General features: G+C 35.9%; 1 protein-coding gene and 1 long non-coding RNA gene across 4 annotated transcripts in view; one reads left to right on the forward strand and one right to left on the reverse strand.

Moving 5' to 3' along the window:
* The window catches only part of LOC149838871 (MADS-box transcription factor 23-like), a 31,286-nt gene extending 19,366 nt beyond the window's left edge, over nucleotides 1-11,920 (forward strand). Inside the window, exons 3-7 of one of the 2 annotated variants that reach the window (XM_090006850.1) lie at nucleotides 1,802-1,880; nucleotides 3,043-3,104; nucleotides 7,412-7,511; nucleotides 7,609-8,075; nucleotides 8,178-11,920. In XM_090006850.1, the coding sequence (XP_089862976.1) occupies nucleotides 1,802-1,880; nucleotides 3,043-3,104; nucleotides 7,412-7,511; nucleotides 7,609-7,728 (361 nt within the window). In that variant the 3' untranslated portion in view covers nucleotides 7,729-8,075; nucleotides 8,178-11,920. Of the gene's footprint in view, nucleotides 1-1,801; nucleotides 1,881-3,042; nucleotides 3,105-7,411; nucleotides 7,512-7,608; nucleotides 8,076-8,177 lie in introns of those variants that run through there. The other variant, XR_016431996.1, reaches the window with a different exon arrangement.
* Nucleotides 1-19,122, reverse strand: part of LOC149838872 (uncharacterized) — a 30,842-nt gene that overhangs the window by 3,955 nt on the left and 7,765 nt on the right. Inside the window, exons 1-2 of one of the 2 annotated variants that reach the window (XR_016431998.1) lie at nucleotides 16,549-16,705; nucleotides 15,295-15,389 (exon numbers count right to left, since the gene is read on the reverse strand). This is a non-coding gene — a long non-coding RNA (uncharacterized LOC149838872). Of the gene's footprint in view, nucleotides 1-15,294; nucleotides 15,390-16,548; nucleotides 16,706-19,122 lie in introns of those variants that run through there. The other variant, XR_016431997.1, reaches the window with a different exon arrangement.

The following is a 19,122-nucleotide window of genomic DNA, read 5'->3' on the forward strand; positions in this document are numbered from 1 at the left end:
CAAAAATATGAGAACATGTAGGGCTTTTGCCTTTTAGCTCATTAAACAATTTGGTAGGTAGGAATGTACATTGGAAAAAGGTAAAAAACAAAAGTTCAAAAGTTATTGGGGAGGGAAAACAAGGAAAGTAATAAAGTAATGGCATTTTATTATATTATGGTTGGGGCAAACCCTAATGGGTCACGTAAATTAACTATACAACCTAAAGAACTTTTTTTATTAAGGGGAGGCAAGACCTAAACACCGAAACAGAAGAGAGTCTACCAAAAAAACAAAGGAAAACAAATCATGATTTTCACTTGCTAAGAGAGACAACTCATGCGAAAATCCAAAAAAAAAATCATTGATGAAGACATGTTTCTTCTCCATGTGTATAAATAAAGAGAACTCACTAAAGAACACATCCAAATTGCAAGGATGTTTAGCATGTATTGAGACTATGAGATAGTGTAAGGATGTTAAAGTGTTCAAGAGAGCAAATCAAACGTGCCCTATCTTTTGTAAGTTTCCTTCTTGTATATTGTAATAAAATCTTACCCTTATGTATACGTTAATTGTTATTCAACTTGTTTATTTTTGTTGCATTGTAGTCCATGCCATTATGCACAAATAGGATCAACCATCATCATAAATACAGTATGTTTAATTTTGATAATGAAGGATAGATGCAAGCCATCATTAGAGTAATATAGATGAGATATCCCTAAATGATGTTGAACTTCTACTTCATTTTGACCTCTGTGCGTCTCTGTGTGGGTTTGTATATTGTGTTCTATGCATGTGATTGTGCCATCTCTAGAAAAAAACTTCTGGACCTATTCAACAGCAGTAATATCATACCTCATACCAGCACTAGTATCATACCTCATACCAACTTTTTGATAACCAACTGTTTTGCCTATGCACCGAATCTCAATGAATGACCACATCAACACATTCAATGTGTGTGAATGTGTTTACCGAAATTAGAATGACAAATAGTAACTTCATTAATTCAACCAGCTTAACACATTTATCTTGAAATTTATATCAGAACTAGAGAATTCCGATCCGCCCCACAAAAAATGATATAGTTGGAAATTGGAATCTCATGAACATCCACCCTGCATCCTTTAAGAGTTCAGAGAATAAGTTTTGTAGGTATCTCTAATGTGGTGTGCATGCCACAAATCTTTCATAAGACGCAAAGGTCTATAAGGCTATGTTTGGGAGCCTTGAACCGGAGGTTGTGTTGTGGTTTTCCCCATGCTCTCATACTGTCTTGCTGTTTGGGAGCAATGTCGTTGCTGAAACAATGCCATTGGGAATGGTGTTGGCAACCCCAACACCACATTTCAACACCATTCACAAGTGGATGTTTTTAGCAACTCCATCTCTCAACATCACACATTGGCAAAAAAATATTTTGGCAACACATTGGAAACCGTATTTCCATCCCAATGCAAGGTTCTCAAACGCCTAAATGTTTGATAATTCTCACTAACCTGTGTTCAATTGCAATGATACGTGAATAGACTTAACAGCATCAACAACGTAGAAAGTATCAGTTTTTGTAACGAAATATTGTTTTGAACATTATGAAGCGAAATGTCTTCAAGAATTCGTGCTTCCACCATCTGGTTATGTTAACAAGGTTCAACCTCTTTGACATTTATCATAGCATGTATGTTCACAGGATATTGATGCTCACCTTATGCATGAAAAATGACTTACTCCTGCACCTCATTATCATTTACACTAGATGAAGATTTGTCAGCATGAACATAAATTTATAATCTAAAATCTGCTTTATGATTACCAGCATGAAAGGAATAATTGATCGCTACAGTAAATCCAAAGCTGAAAATCATCAAGATCAGACTTCAAAAGCAGAAGCCATGGTATGCATCTGTCACGACTCCCATATTTAACTCCTGAAAGTTATGGTTGGGCAGAGTCTTGGTTGTGGTGATGACAATGATGATGATGATGAAAATAACATTGCATAGACCAAAGGCTTGTCATAAATAAGAAATCAACCATGGTTTGCCATCATTACAGGAGGGTAAAGGTTGATAGGAGACATGCCATATGTAATGTATTGAAGAAAGACATGAAATGTAGCCAACTTATGACAACAGGGATGATATACAGCCTTGTGTGTTAATTGCTTTACTATCTGTGATTTGCTCCCTTGTGATTTCATTGATTGTTTTTACCTACATGCCATAAAAACATATAGGCGCTTGTGTATCATCTTAACTTTCAGCATGATGACTCAGCAAGTGTTTCAAAAAGAAAAGAAAATACAAAGACAAGTTGCTTTCCGCTGAATAGCACAAGGTACAAAACCTACTACCTGAATTAAAGGTCAGTTGAACGGACCACTTCATGCCCAGTTATACCAATGAAAGCAGGTGTATATAAATCTGGTCCAAGAAGAAGGAAGTTGGTGCTAAACAAATGAAAGCACAGAACTGTTATTTTCATGGATCATAGAGAAAATCCTACATCACAGTTCAATTGTTTGGATGATTAAAATCTTCACCCCTTTCTCAGATTAGTTATTGTTTTTGTTCATAATAAGCTACATGCATAGTCCAGATGGAATGATTGGATAATTAGCATGGCTTCTAATCATAATCATTATTCTTCACCATTCTCTTATTAGCCATGAAGCCAAAGAGATCAGTATCTCATCTTGTTGTTCAGACAATTTTCAAACTGCTACAATATCGTTTTCTCAATCCCATCAAGAGAGAAACTAAGGTTTTTAACTGCAAGCAATTTTCCTGCACATCCAAAGTGAAATAGCATTTTCCAACAGCTACTAAGCCAACAATTATCATGACCTCCTGTGTCTACCAGATATATAGACAAATCAATAACTTTATTTTCACATGCAAGATGGAATCTGTTAGAACCAGTATTTCATAGCTTAACAATCATAGGTTATGGATTTTGGTGTGATTATCAATTATGGGATTTCTATTTTTGTATGTCATATTTTTCCATGATAAATTATATGTTGCGTGGACTAACAATGTCATATGAAAGTACCAGTTATGGCAGAGAGAGGCAGCAAACTTAAGGCAGCAACTGACGAATTTGCAGGAAAACAATAGGTACTCTTCCTGATCACATGTCTAATTGTTTCCTATCTTGATCATCTCATAATACAAACTGTATATCAAATTGTGAAGTACTTCAAAGTTCAAACCATCCATTTTCCTAAATCCAATAAAAATTAGCTGGAGAATTAAAGCACAGAATAAGTAGAGTGAATGTTAAGGAGAAACAAGGAACAAATGCAACCACCAAGCAGGAAACATGACACATCTTTGTTGGCAATTATCATCCAAAGTACCTATTAAATAGGAAGATAGGTTAAAAGTGCATCAAAACAATTTTTAGAATAATCATTTTGTAAAAAAATTGGAGTTTTCATTCATACTTGGAGTTCTAAAAATGAACCACCCTGGTTGTTTTCCATGAAAAAAGACAAAAAATAGAACTGCATGAAAAAATTATCTAAAGTAGGAGAGTAAGAAAAAGATTTTACTAATTGTACAGTAGGAGTAACTGATGTTTCTGAAATGCATGGTAGAATACACCACTGTCTACATATCATAACACCACAGATATTTATGGCTACGGATATTCCAGAAAAAACTAAATATGAAGTGGCCATGCAACACATCCTAAAAAGTAGAAGTACAAGAAGCATAAGGGATCTGTGGTGGCAGCAAAATGTCCAAGGAAATAAGAAACATTCATGAGAAACACATAATCCAGTATATGAATATTTGAGAAAACGGATGATTTACTTCATTCAGATTTAGAAAAAACATGCAAATATAGAAGATCCATCAACTTATTAAATGATATGCAGGAAAAGCACAGACAGCCAATGATGTGAATGGAAACAAAAAAAATCAATAGACATAGACATTATCTGGACTAATTTTAACTGAAAATCGGCAAGTAGATGTGCAGCTGCATTTTTATCATTTCACAGAGTAAGGGCAGTCTGGTCATTGGATCATGGTGCAGGAACAGATTGGCGTTCTTGAAAAATACATGAGATTGTATTGTACCATTACGCATAAATACCATTATGATTATACATAATGGCACTAAAATGTATTGCTTTCTTATTCAAGGGGTAATTAATTGTTAGAAGAGTACGTGTTACATAGGTGACCACTAAACAGTAGCTTATGTAACTGCCACACTTTTTCTTAAGGTTCTTATTTAGGTTTCGAACAAATGCATTGTTAGCAGTCTATATAACCTTCTTTACAAGTGATCAGTGTTATCAAAAACGCAACTTGAGGCACAAAAGGCACGCCTCACCTTGAGGCGCGGCCCTCTGTGCCTCAAGGCGCAAAAAAAAAAATTTTTACAAAAAGATTTCTGAGACATGATCAACAAGATTTTTGTAGGTTAATCTCATATATTTTCCAGTTATTTCAGTTATGTAATCAGTTTCTTAGTATATTACTATATTTTAACTTTTGTTGGTTAATCTCGTATATTTTTCAGTTATTTTAGTTATGTAATTAGTTTCTTAATATATTTTAACTTTTGTTGGTTAATCTCATATATTTTCCAGTTATGTAATCAGTTTTTTAGTTACTTTTGTACGTTAATCTCATATTTTTTAGAATAATCTCATATGTTTTAACTTTTGTAGGTTAATCTCATATATTTTCCAGTTATTTCAGTTATGTAATCAGTTTCTTAGTATATTTTAACTTCTGTTGGTTAATCTCATATATTTTCCAGTTATGTAATCAGTTTTTAGTTACTTTTATATGTTAATCTCATATTTTTTAGAATAATCTCATATATTTTAACTTTTGTAGGTTAATCTCATATATTTTCCAGTTATTTCAGTTATGTAATCAGTTTCTTAGTATATTTTAACTTTTGTTGGTTAATCTCATATATTTTCCAGTTATGTAATCAGTTTTTTAGTTACTTTTATATGTTAATCTCATATTTTTTAGAATAGTCTCATATATTTTAACTTTTGTTGGTTAATCTCATATATTTTCCAGTTATGTAATCGATTTCTTAGTATATTTTATCTTTTCTTGGTTAATCTCATATATTTTTCAGTTATGTAATCATTTTTTTAGTTACTTTTATATGTTAATCTCATATTTTTTACAATAATCTCATATATTTTAACTTTTGTAGGTCAATCTCATATATTTTCCAGTTATGTAATCAGTTTGTTAGTATATTTTAACTTTTTTTGGTTAATCACCTATATTTTCCAATTATGTAATCAGTTTTTAGTTACTTTTATATGTTAATCTCATATTTTTTAGTATTTATTTGAGATTTTTTATTTCTTATTGGTTGTTATTTCATCAATAAAGCATTTATTTATTTATTTGTATTTTTAGATATTTTTTTGTAATTTTTTTAAAGTTTTCAAAAAACATATGTGAGGCTTACGCTTTACGCCTCGCCTCGGTTTTTGGTGGAACGCCTCCCTACGCCTCAACGCTTTTCACAACACTGCAAGTGATTTTTTCAGATATCCCTGTGTCAGTGATATCATCCCTTTTTCTGGTAGGCAAAGCTGGGGGTTACCCATGCCCAAGACTGCTTGGTTATGATAGTGTCACCTAATCGACTAGCTATCCCATTTGGACATGAAAGAAAGAATAACCCACAATAAAAGTATTTCTCAACAAATACTCACAAGGAGATTACAAGGACCGAAAGGCTCCTCAAAGAAGGCTCAAACACAAAACCACACAAAATACCAAAAAAAGGGTATACACGAAAAAAAGGAGAGGAAAAACTTCATTAAAGTGGGAGAAATCCCAACTAAAAGAATAATACAAAGAGGAATAGGACCCCATATTTATAGAGGAAGTAGAGAAGCCTTTAAGGGAGTCATTGGGCTCCCAACGGCTCTATTTAGAGCTGTTGGGAGTCCAACGACTCTCTCGAGGAGTGCTTTTTGACTATAGTCAAAAAGCACCTTTTTGACTAGTCAAAAAGGTAGAGGCTATGGATGTCCAAAAATGAAATCTAACCTAATTTCTAGTTAAGTTCTAACTAAAAACTAACTAAGAAAATAACAAAGTACATCTCTATGAGATTACATATTTTAACACTCCCCCTCAAACTTACGGTTGGATAACCGAAAGTTTGTCTAAGAAAAAGTGAAATCTAAGAGCAGCAAGAGGTTTGGTGAAGAAATCTGCCAACTGATATTCTGATGAGACATAAAGTTTGTTAGCTTTATGGGTCTTGTTTCTCCATTCCTTTCTATTTAGAGTTACCTTGCAATCATGTAAAACTTTTATTCTCGATGAGAAAGTTCTTCATACAACATAATCAAACCATATTAAACGAAATTCTCTAATTTTTTGGTAGTATTCCTCAACTTTTTTTTTGACATGTTTATCCTTTTTCCTAACCACGTGTCCATCTTAACATACACATCTCCGTGATATGCAACCTCTTCTTGTCTCTTTCCAATTGCCCAATACTCAGCACTGTGTACGAAGGTCAATCTTACAACAACCTTATACAAACATCCCTCTAATCATACAAAAACTTGCTTATCATGACACTCGACTAGTTTGTCACCACTTCTTCAACAAGCACAAAACCTACTCCCAAAATCTTCCTCAAATCCACAAGTATATAAACGTAGGACATTCCTAAATAGCAAGATTTTTGTATTTGTGGGGGCCGCTTTTTGGATATAAGCCACTACTTTGTCTAAAGAAAACACTTACAGGCTTAAAGTAGATCCTTATTCCTTAGTCAATTAGAGGAGTTTTGACGATATTGTGCTAATTGCAAGGAGTATTGGTGTCAATGGCAATCCACTATGAACTTTAGCCATATCTTGTGAATATGGGTCTTGGAGAAAAACAAAAGAAAATATGACAGAGAAATCATGTTGAAGAAAAAAAGAAAGAATGTCTTCAGCAGAGGTAAACAGCTCCCTCCTCCTCCTCCTCCTCCTCCTCCTCCTACTACTACTACTACTACTACTACTACTACTACTACTACTACTACTACTACTACTACTACAAGGATGATGTTCATGACAACAATGAGACACTGTGTTAACAACTCAAATAAAAGGAGTGGAGATGCACCCATAACCTACATTAACATCACACATTCTCATACCACAGAGTATAGGTAATACTTTCTCAACTTAATTCAATTAGCATCTTAGAGTGGTAAACGTTGACATATTATATAACAGAGCAGCCCAAATCTGCAGCTTCCACAGAACAAGTTATTGCTTAACCTATGTCAAGTAGGCCACTACTCATGAACTACCTATTGTTGATAACAAAATAATCTACGAAAATAACATACAAGTTATCTAGTATATCATCTAACCATTGAAATTGACTGTAGTAGATGTGATCTGCTCTTGCAGGCAACTGATGGGAGAGGAGTTATCAGGCTTAAGCGGTAAAGATCTGCAAAATCTAGAAATCCAACTAGAAATGAGCTTGCGTGAAGTTAGAAGGAAGAAGGTGCTGTATTTCTTCTCAAGACCAGAAAGAATTGCCTTACCAAATCCAGGAACTTATATCCTACGTGAAATGCTAACCCACCTTTTCACTTTTTCAGGACCAAATGTTAACTGATGAAATTCAAGAGCTAGACCGAAAGGTCTTTGAACCAAAAGAAATCCACTTATATGCATATTCTTTCCAACTTACTAGCAAAACATGGTTGTCAAGCTGCTAATAAACACTGTTCAAATGCAGGGACAACTCATTCATCAGGAGAACATGGAATTGTACAAAAAGGTATTAATAGCCTAGAAAAGTATGAAAAGAAAATTTACAAAACTATCACTACTAATAACTTTCTATACATTTCAAACTGCAGAACATAGAGCGATGCAGCTAATTTAAGTTGCCAATTTGTTAAATTCAGGTTTATGGAGCAAGGACAGCAAGTGGAACAAGCGGGAGCTCATTGCTCACCAATGGCTTTAGTTTTGGGGAAGATTTACACATGTCTATTCATCTTCAGTTAAGCCAACCACAACCACAACAACATGAAGCATCAACCATGGCTACAAAACTGAGGTAAGTTCTCCAGTGCAATTTTAACAACCTAAAAAGGTACCCCAAAAAAAACAGAATGATAGATCGAACTAATGTGTTTCTTCTCTTAAAACCATGGGACAGGTTGCAGTTGCACTGAATGGAGTGAGTGATCGACGAAAGGAGGTTGTTCATTTGTCATTTGAAGATTCTCAAGCTTTGGCATTTCCAAACAGTCTCCAGGCAAGGAAACAGGAAGATCGTGTACAACTTCCAAGATGACTGGAAATGATAAGATATCTTTGACCCATGTAAGATATGTAGAAAAGCAACAGTGCATTTTCTATCTTGTGTTCTTTAGAACTTCCAGAACTCCAAGACAGTTAAACATTGTCAATAAAACATTTCTGAGCAGTAAATGGAAGGTCCATCCATATGATCCTATCCTCCCAACATCCTCTCTTTAATGCACGAAAAGAATTCACTGACACAATAATAACTAAGCAGAGACTTTTTGTTTGTTGCACGTGAGAAAGAAGCTACCAGAAATAGAAAGTGTTTTCCTGTTGGAGTTACCAAACAAGGGAAACAAATAACAGCTAGTGATTAAATCAAGAAAGACATATCTATAAAAGAAAACTGAACAATCAGATCCAGAAATAAGCATTAGTTAGAGAAGTCTTGTAATAGCAAACATAAGCAGCAGAAGAATCATGAGCTGAAACAGTTTACCATTGGTACCACTAATCTGATCTCTACCGAGCAATGACTTGTCTCAATCATGAAGAAATTAAGGGGAATTCATTAACAACTAAGGAATAAACTATAGACATATCCAGGCATAGAAGCAGAATTACAATTGTGGCATTGAGGCGGTCCATATTCTCTGACAACAAATGTAAAAAAAAATGAAATAGATAAGCAGTTTTGGTGGCATTCTGGTCGTTTAAGAATATCAATAACAGTACTTGGGACAAATTTGGTTCCCCTCACACACAGTGTAACAGTCCGAGATATAGAAAGACCTGAGAAAACAATAGTCACAGGTTTGATATGATTGTGAACACTGCATAAAGGCATACAGCACACTCTGACCTTATTGATTTGACTATATTTCTCTTAAGAGCAGTGATGATCATTCAAAAAAACAAGCAACCCTATAGAACCTCAGGACTCTGAGGAAAAAGCAACTGAAACCTTAAAACAGCTGCTATGAACAAAGTAAAAGAGCTAAAAAAAGATTACATGCCATTATGTATCAAAAATGCTTTAAATATAGCAAGCCATCATAACCTTATCCACTGTCACGTAAATGTGTCAACTGTGTTTCCATATTGAGAATGTTCAACAGTATTCCCCTCTTTCCACCCACATGACATGGTATCCATGTGAAAGTCGCCATTTTCACTGAAACAGAAGTAAATACACACATTTTTCTCCTGGCAGTCATCAGTATCCCCATATTTGTGAATGTACAAGCATGTGCACATGATAACTGACATCTTAAAGTCAACACTCAACAGTCATGGAACCAGTGGTAAAAGGTATCTGAAGCAAAGCCAGTCACTAACAGGCACATTGTTGAGATAAAGTAACTGGAAATTTTCTTTTCTTAACAGAGCACAGATTCCAAATATACAAGAACAGCAGTTTTTTATGTACATGACAAACTGCAGAGATCACATCCACTCTGCACTTAAAAACTAAGCAATATCTTGCACAAACATAATACAGTTCTCTATCTCCAAAAGTACTTCTCACAATCTGGTCATGTTCAAGAATAACACACTAAAAAGAAAGTGATGTCTAAAAAGTCATGCCACATGGTATGGCTCAAAATTGATGGCGTACATGTTAGGTTGCACAGAAACAGAGCAATGGTTACATGATTAATCAGAGCAGGGTCACTGAACAGTTTATCGCATTATAAACTCTTGATCTAGTCACAGGAACACATATAAGCCTTCCTAGCCAATGTAAAACATGGATCTGTATCATCATAAACTTGAAAGAAATCAAGCATATCATAGCCAGTTGCATGGAGTTGGCCTAATACCACTATTATTGTGTGCAGAAAAATCTGTCAAACCTATGTGTATAAGCATTCTAACCAAATATGTATCCCATCCTACCTTTCACAAAGTCATATCTTTCCTCCTCAGACATTGCAAGTATCAAATCCTTATTTTTGTTATCCCTCTTTATGCCATGTTGATATGCCTAGCATCCATTACTTTAACAAAATACAGGTAAATATAAAACAACACAAAGACCAATGAATATCAGCATCTAGTGAAAGATGAATTCCAGAAGCTCCCCATTAACATAAAATGAAGCATAGTTAAAAAATAAGCATAATTACTTTGAGGAAAGAAAAGCATTTAAAAGCATAGTTACTAAAGCAGAATGTGTAAGTGGGGAGCTATGTCACATGGGTGCGGGTGCGGGTGCGGGTGTGGGTGTGGGGGTGCGGCACTTTCAAAAACCTTGGGTGCGAGGGTGCGACAAATATATATATATGTGAATGTGCATTACAAAAACAAAGTCGTCGAAGCATGTGAATGTGTTGATGGAATTGGAACCTTGAGGCCATTCCACATAAGCCTCATGCTTAAGCTCACCATGTAATAATGCATTCTTTGTATAATATAAACACCACCAAAAAAACAATGCAAAATACAATATATTTGAACTTCACTAAATATGCCCACTTATATCCCAGAAATCTTATTCTTTGGTCTATCAACAACATCCCATGTACTAATTTCATATGTTCAAAAGATCAAGATGGAATACCTTTAATATCATTTAAGTCTTGTGTCACTAGCATGATACTTAGGTATCAAAGATTCTAGTGCCTAGATTATTGGTTTTAGACCCTTGAAGGTCACTCTAATCTTTTCTTTGATATATTTCATTATGTGACTCTTGAAACAAGAAATAAATCAGAAAACAGACATCTCTATTCCAACATAACATTTAACAGTTAACTTTTTAGGTCCATCTGCATAAGCAGCTCGATGTGATGTAGAGCAAAGCAAGATATTGATTTCTTCAAATCAAATGTCATGGTCAAGCAGTTAGTGTTTGGCATCTTATCCAGGGGATACTATCTTCTAATATGATAGTCAACCATCCGAAAGAATAGGGGGATTAGTTACCTACTCATTTAATTGAGATTTTCTGAATCTGAAATAGCCCGATGTTTTGAAAACATTACTAAGGTTCTTGGTGCTAACTTGATATTATCATGATAATATCAGAGTAGGGGTGGACAACAGGTCCGGTGGCCTGTGGCCTGTCTGGGCTGGTCCTGGGCCTGCTTCTGGACCCCGACGCCCCTCCCCGACATTCTAAGAGGGAGAGAGGGAAGACGGAGAGGAGAGGAGGAGAGCAGAGGGAGTCAGGGGCATACCTAGAGAGGTCCGGCGGAGCGGTCGGTGACGGCGTCGGCAGAGAGCAGAGGGAGTCGAAGAGGAGACGAAGGGAGGATTAGGGCAAAAAAAATTGCCCTAATCCTCCCCTCCGCAGCCCATTTCATCGGGCAGATTTTTTTTTCTTTTTCAAATCTAAAAACTGGACCAAAATGACACTGGGTGCATTGGCCGCACCCAAGATCGGGTTGACCACACCGGGTGCCGCATCGCGTCGCCTCGACGCGTGTGCAGAACCTGGTTGGCCCAATCCCTGTGACATAGGTGGGGAGCAAGGACCATAACAAATTTAGAAAGCAGTGGATTTAAATGTCAAGATGAATCAGGAAGCAAGAAGGGGAATCCTTTTTTTTTCTTCTTTCTGTTTTTTCTTCCTTTTCCATTTTTCTATAGTTTATGTTTTTCAGTTATATATCTAATATATATATAACTGGTAATCTTGTGTTTCAGTTATATATTATATATATTATATATTCTGTATTTCAGTTATTATAATATGTATATTATATATATTTTGTGTTTGTTTGTTTCATATATATATATATATATATATGTGTGTGTGTGTGCTACAGTGCTCCGGGAGCACCCACTCACACGTACTAGAAATCATAGTTGTAGGTTGCATGTTCTCAATCAGACATTATAGATGTATTCAACATAGTTTATTTGATAGGAATCATTCTTCGGATCATGTTTTTTAGACAAAAATAGAATTTTTAAAGTCATGAGATTTTGATACATAGTAAGCCATTGATTTTTAAAGGTCTTAAAAAACCTACATGCATGCTATAATCATATGATCCAAAACTTGCTTTCTACTAAATAATGATTGTAGATCATATCCACAAGGTCTGATAAACAAAAAAAGTTCAAGAAATTTGAAAATCTAAAGCTTCTATTAGGTGGGAGTAGATGCTCCCGGAGCACCCTATCATTACTTATATATATATATATATATATATATATATATATATATATATATATATATATATATATATATATATATATATATATATATATATATATATATATATATATATATATATATCATGTATGAATATTTGACTATTTGTTCTATGTATCTTTTCTCACACGCACACACTCACACACAGATGCTGATGCACACATATATATTTGTTTTCTGTGTAAATATATATAATTATATATATTTACATACTATAAGCATATATTATATATATGTAATTATGTATATGTATATATTGTAGTTTTTATGTGTACTATTTCAGCTTTATATTTCTGTTTGTCTCAAATTATTATCTGTTTTCTTATCTTTTTCACACTTCACACATATATATCATGTATGTATATATGTTCTCTGTAACTTTTCTCACGCACACACACTCACACTCACACACAGATGCTGATACACATATATATATGAGCAATGCGATCGTTCTGCCCCATTAGGCCCATTCAAAAATCATAGTTTTTGGTATTTTTCACACATAGATGTGATCTTTAGGCCCATTCAAAAATCGTAGTTTTTGGTATTTTTGCACACATCTAACACCATAGATGTGATCTTTAGGTTTTGTTTAGTGGGAACCCACTTTTGGATCACCGGAATCTGACCTGTATACAGGTTTTTCCGGTGATCCAAAATCAATGGCTATGAAGGCATCAATTTTTTCCAGCTCATAAAAATACATTTTTTCATCGAAAAAACATGATCCAAGAGTTGATTCTCACTAAATCGAGCATGCTAAACACATCTAACAGTTCAGATCCATCATAAAACTCTTCAAAATATGGGGCCTAATGGGGAAGAACGAGAAAAGACGGCCTAATATGTTCAGCTCTCTCTCTCTCTCTCTCTCTCTCTCTCTCTCTCTCTCTCTCTATATATATATATATATATATATATATATATATATATATATATATATATATATATATATATATATACACACACACAACAACAACAACAACTACAACTACGCCTTCATCCCAAAACAATTGGGGTCGGCGATATGAACCAAATATATATAAATAAATATATATATATATATATGTTTTTTTTATGTAAATATATATTAATATATTGCAACAACGAGGATTTTTTGTCCTAATTCTTGGCCTATACAGTTTAGAGATGAATATTAGCATATGAGACGTTGGTTAAATGTGATTTTTTTAGTTATGAATTGTCACTAGTTCAGGTACGACTTATGACATTTTAGTATGACTTGCATGTGAATTTAATATTGTTAAGGCTTTAATTGTGTTTAAATTATTTAGTTGCCTTGTATTTACATTGTCAGTTGCATGGTTTGTTTATTTCTTCTTCTTATTTGTCTATTGATGATTTTATGTCTATTGTTAATTTTTTTGTATACATGATTTTATCTTTTGTATATTTTTTATTCACATTGTTAGTTGTATGGTTTGTTTATTCAATTGTTTATTTATTCTTAATTTTTTTGAGCAGGTTATTTAATATAATTGTTTTACGACATGTGTTTTGCCTATTACTTATTGTTGATTGATTTTATGTTGTATACATATTTGTTATTAATTTTAGCAGCTTGTTTACATATTTTTGTGTATTTTCTAAATTTTTTAATTGGGGTACCGACTAGTCCGCCTAGTCCCCACTAGTCTTTTTAGGGGCTCATCGCCAAGGTACTGCCTTTGACAACTAAGGTTATACCAAATCCAATTATTCGGATTTTCATTAGTCAGAATCGGATTTGAAGTCAGATGCAAAAGCATTCAAACCGAATCAGCATCTGATATTAGTATAAAACCTGGATCTCTTTGACATCCAGGTAGAATAACTAGATTCAGTTAATCCCATGTGTAGGTCCTTTATTACTCAAAGCCTGCAAGAACATCTATTACAGGGGGCATGCAGCCTCTGCATTTGCATTTATTATAGGTTTTGTAAAAACCCATAAAGCTAAAGATGAGGTTGCAAACTCTGCAGTGCATTTATTGCACTCTACACATTTGCTGAGGCTTCATATTATTTTTCCAAAACAAACTTTTATATATTGGAATACTGGTCATTGCTCTTTAAACAAGCATACCAAGTGTCTTGTCGGATCCTTTTATAAAACCGAACCCGACACCAAAATCCGACCCGATTCATATTCAGATGCAGAATATTTTACCAAACCAACGGATTTGGATCAGTCCAATATCCGACCCAAACCCGTACCATTGACATCCCTAGTCTGACATAATGGTAACAGCTATGGTCCATGGACTAATATTTAACAAATAAATAGAAGAAAAAGTAGATTTTGGTGAAACAAATAAGCAAGTTTCAACCCTACAATGCTAACAGATAATAACCAGCACATCTAGCTCCTATCAGTAAGCCACTGATAAAGTTAGCCAATAAAGTACAGGAGAAAAACAAGAATGATAATGTTTCAATGGAAAGAGAAGAAATGTCAAAAAGATTGCATCAGCCTCTGGGAACAAAACAAGCTATAATTTTTTGGTCTAGCACATAATATGGGGCCTCAAGTGAAGATGACAACTCATAGGACAGGTCTCCACCAGGCTTGTAACATTCAAGGTACAAAATCACACTGAAACGTGGTTAAAGAAACCCATGAAGGCAAGATAAGTGCATGGAAAAGAAGAGGACAAATGCACATGGCTAACATCTCAGCCTAGAGGAGTCCAGCGAACATGCAAAGGAAAAGAAGGTTCACAAAGACGTGTCATGAATGCACAACAGGTCCTCATTAGGTGACTAGCATGTGACAAAAGCCAAGATATGATAAAAAATATTTAAACATGATGAGAGTTCAAACAGAATAAGCAAATATTATAGTGCGGAGAATAAACTAAACCTTATTATGTGTCATAGTCCTCCTCTGACGGTCACACACTCCACCAAAGAAGTATCCCCATGAATCAAATTAATGGTTCTTATAATTCAGGCATCCTGTCCACAGCACAATAACAGAACAAGTTATAAAATGATGACTGCATTTGTGTAGATTTACAAAATTAGTCCCAACATAAGGATCAACTACAAAAAAAGTTGTAGGACCAACCAGACTAAGTATCACTTAACACTTCTTTTAGTAAATATAGAGACGCCCACACATAAACATAAACACCTATATGCATACTTATGTACATGCATGTATGGATTCAAGCATTTATGTACATGCATCATGCCTGTGCATGAAGAATTGAAAGAAATAGAGGTTAGCCATTTGACTTATCAATACGTCCATAAAACATATCCAATCTCAGACATGATTCATGTTTCATCTACAGTTAACACTACTCCCTAATACAGACACCCTCTGTGTGTGCATGCGCATGAGAGAGAGAGTCATAGTCACAGCCACCAATTTTGCTGATATTTTGAAAATATTGTGACAGTAACATTTTATCTTGCAACAGCCAAAAAACCATGAAAATATCCCAATATTCTCAAATTATATTGGCAGAGCATATGTTATCATGATATTGTTGCGATTTATTTGTGAGTTTAAAAAAAAACCTTATTTTTACATATTGTAAGCATACATTTTCTTTTTGTTTATATTTTAACAACTTTTCTAACTGTTCCTTTACATTAACATAAAGAAAATACAACAAAACCTATTACTATCTTTATATTTCAATTTTTAAAAATTTTGAATTTTCCGAGACAAAAACACCGTTTGAAACAAACTCTCGAGAAAAACTTGCCAAAATTTTGCTGAGAACAATGCTGGCAACTATGGTCCTAAAAAACATAATAAGTTACACCTGTCGACGCCAACAGCAACTTAAACTAACTATAACCGAATCCAAGAAACATAAACACGCTAGATGAAGTTAACAGTAGCCAGTAGCCAATCAGAGCATATTTGAGGTAATATGCATTGATTTCATGTGATTCTAAAAAGCAAAAGATTTTCAAAAAGCAGCCAAAGAAACCAAGCACATGACTATAGTTTAATCTGTCTACATAAGATAGAAGCCTCACAAACTGGTTAATAAAGCTTTGGAACGGAACAATCAGTTTAAAGGTGTAATGACTGCCTTTTTAATTCAAAAATGGTACTCAGACAAGATCCAAGTAGGAAAACCACCATGAACAGTACCGAATTCCAAGCCAGAGAGAACTCATCCAATGCAAAGTTGCACATAAACAACACTCGACTTTTGTTTATAAAAGTTTACACTATGATACATCCTCCCTGCAACTGCACTATTCCATCATGGTCCATCGACTCCATCCAAAGGCAACAAATGGTGAAAATTCATTTCCTGAAATAAAGATCCCTTCATGAATAAATGACAAGCATTAATCAAGCAAAAATGAACCATCTATCTGTTGTAACAAGCTTCGAGGACTTAGTTTTACAACTTTTGCAAGGCTCATAGAACATATGGATTTCAGAAACCCAACATATTAGAGGTTGGTGCTCAGGATAATCCAAACAAAGATACTGACTGTTGTGCTACATATCAAGGATGATAAAAGAAAAGGCAAAACCAACAAGTAGCTTTTGTTCAGATGATGCATTGGATCTATTTGAAAGCAAACTATCGTTGTCTTACATTTGCTACAACAGAAATACCTTGTTTCATAAGCCACTTATACATCCAAAGTTGCCCTCTTGAAAATGATGATTAGCTAAAAACTAAGTCACATGGGTGTGGGTGCAATGGGTGACACGGCAAATTTGTAAAGCATGGGTTGGGGGGTGCGAATGTATATAGTAGTGCGTAGGTGAATGATCACTTTAGAACATGACCAAAACAAACTTCCGCTGAGTGTCCATCGCGGACGCTCAACGGAAGTGTTTTCGCGATGTCTCAGCAGTGACCTTTAGCGGCAACTTTTGTCGCTGCTAAAGGTGTTATTTGGCGGAACCTCGCACGCGCGATGGACGCTCCGCACGAGGTCGTTCTGGTCATGTTCGAAAGTGATCATGCACCTACACATTTTTGTGTGTGTATATATATATATAGACAAAGAGAGAGAGGGAGATGAGAGTATTCCCGTCGGACCTCTGATCGAATGGTCAACAGTCTCCCTACCCACCACCACCACCCCCTCCGTTGTCGCTCATCCCACCCCCTGCAGCCCCGCCTCCCTACCGACCACCCCTTTCCCTTCCTCCCTCCCTCCACGCCTCCACGCCCCCTCCATCGCTCCTCCCACCTCCCTATCGACTGCCCCCTTCCCCTCTGTCATTCGTCCCACGCTCCCTGCGCCCTTTGTCGTCGCTCCTCTCACCCCCTAACCCATCTCCCTCCCCCGTCCCTTTGCGAGAGAGAGAGAGAGAGATGTTAAAATGTATCGATATATATATATGTATATCAGGGGTATTTTGGTCTTTTGGTATTTTTAATCATTGTAATATATAGTATAGGGACTGTATATGTTCCCTTGCGACTTACATTGTACAGTTGCGCTTAGAGTCTGTTTTGCTTTTTTTTTTAGTCTAACGTTAGCTGCCCGATTCAGGTGAATCAATACCTCGAAGGGGCAGCCCGTATACTTCAACTGTAATAGCCTGCGAGCAAAATTGTTAATGAAGTAAATGCGTTGAGCTTTCTTTTGTTCACCCTTGTTGTGATTGCTTCTTGTGATTGCAATTTCTCTCACTCTATTCTCTCTTGCTCTCTTGCACTCTGATTACAAGCTTTCGCGATCGGCAAGCAAGCTGACAAGTAGGCTTGCGGTGGTGAGGAAGGACTGTCACGTCGCGCTGGCCCATTGAAGGAAATAGGCCCGTGACAAGTGGTACCAGAGCTCGTTCTCGTGCTGGGAAAGGGACTCTGGAGTCAGTGTCGACAGACACGCCGACAGGCTGCGATTTGTGAGCAAGACATCATGGTGCCTTATCAAAACTTACGCAACACCAAAAGCAAGACAGTTGTCAAAGCTGAGGAGATGGGTTCACCTCGGGGCCAAGAAGAGTTGGTTGTAACTGTTAACAAGCTGGTGGAAGATGTGACTTCGCATGAGGAAGTGATTTCACGCGCATGTGAATCATTCAGTGGACTGAATGATGTGGTGGCAAGCCTGCAAGAGCAGGTAAACTTACTAATGGGTCAGGTCACTTCGTTGATGACTACAGTGGCCGACTTGCAGACTGAAGTAGGGGAGTTTCAGTTGAAGAATCGTACGTTGCAGCGGACGGTGACCCTAAATGGCGAAAATGGTGAGAGGCCATCAAGGATTGATGTGCCAAGACCCGCAAAATTCAATGGTTCTTGTGACAGCAAGGCCATTGAGAACTTCTTGTTCCAAGTATATCCAGAATGTGACCCTTGAAGAACTGAGGATTAAGGTTGCAACGGCCTTACTTGATAGAGATGCTATCGCTTGGTAGAGGCGAAAACGCAGCGACATGGAGAGGGGTCAATGTGTGATAGACACCTTTGACGACTTCAAAATGGAGTTGCACAACTATTTCATGCCAAGAAATGCACAGAGGCATGCGTACCGGATGGTTCGTGAGCTCAAACACTCTGGTTTGTTGCAAGACTATGTTAGAACGTTCCAGAAGCTTATATTGGAGATACCTAACATGCCAGAAGACGATATGTTCAACTGGTTCATTGTGGGATTTCAGCCATGGGCACAGTCTGAAGTGGAAATGAGCAACCCCGTATTTTGAAAGATGCATATGTGGCGGCCGAGCGCTTAGTTGACACTCAGC

This window comes from Nuphar pumila, chromosome 5, assembly GCF_984573655.1.
Source record: "Nuphar pumila chromosome 5, dmNupPumi1.hap1.1, whole genome shotgun sequence".
Classification (NCBI taxonomy): Eukaryota; Viridiplantae; Streptophyta; class Magnoliopsida; order Nymphaeales; family Nymphaeaceae; genus Nuphar; species Nuphar pumila.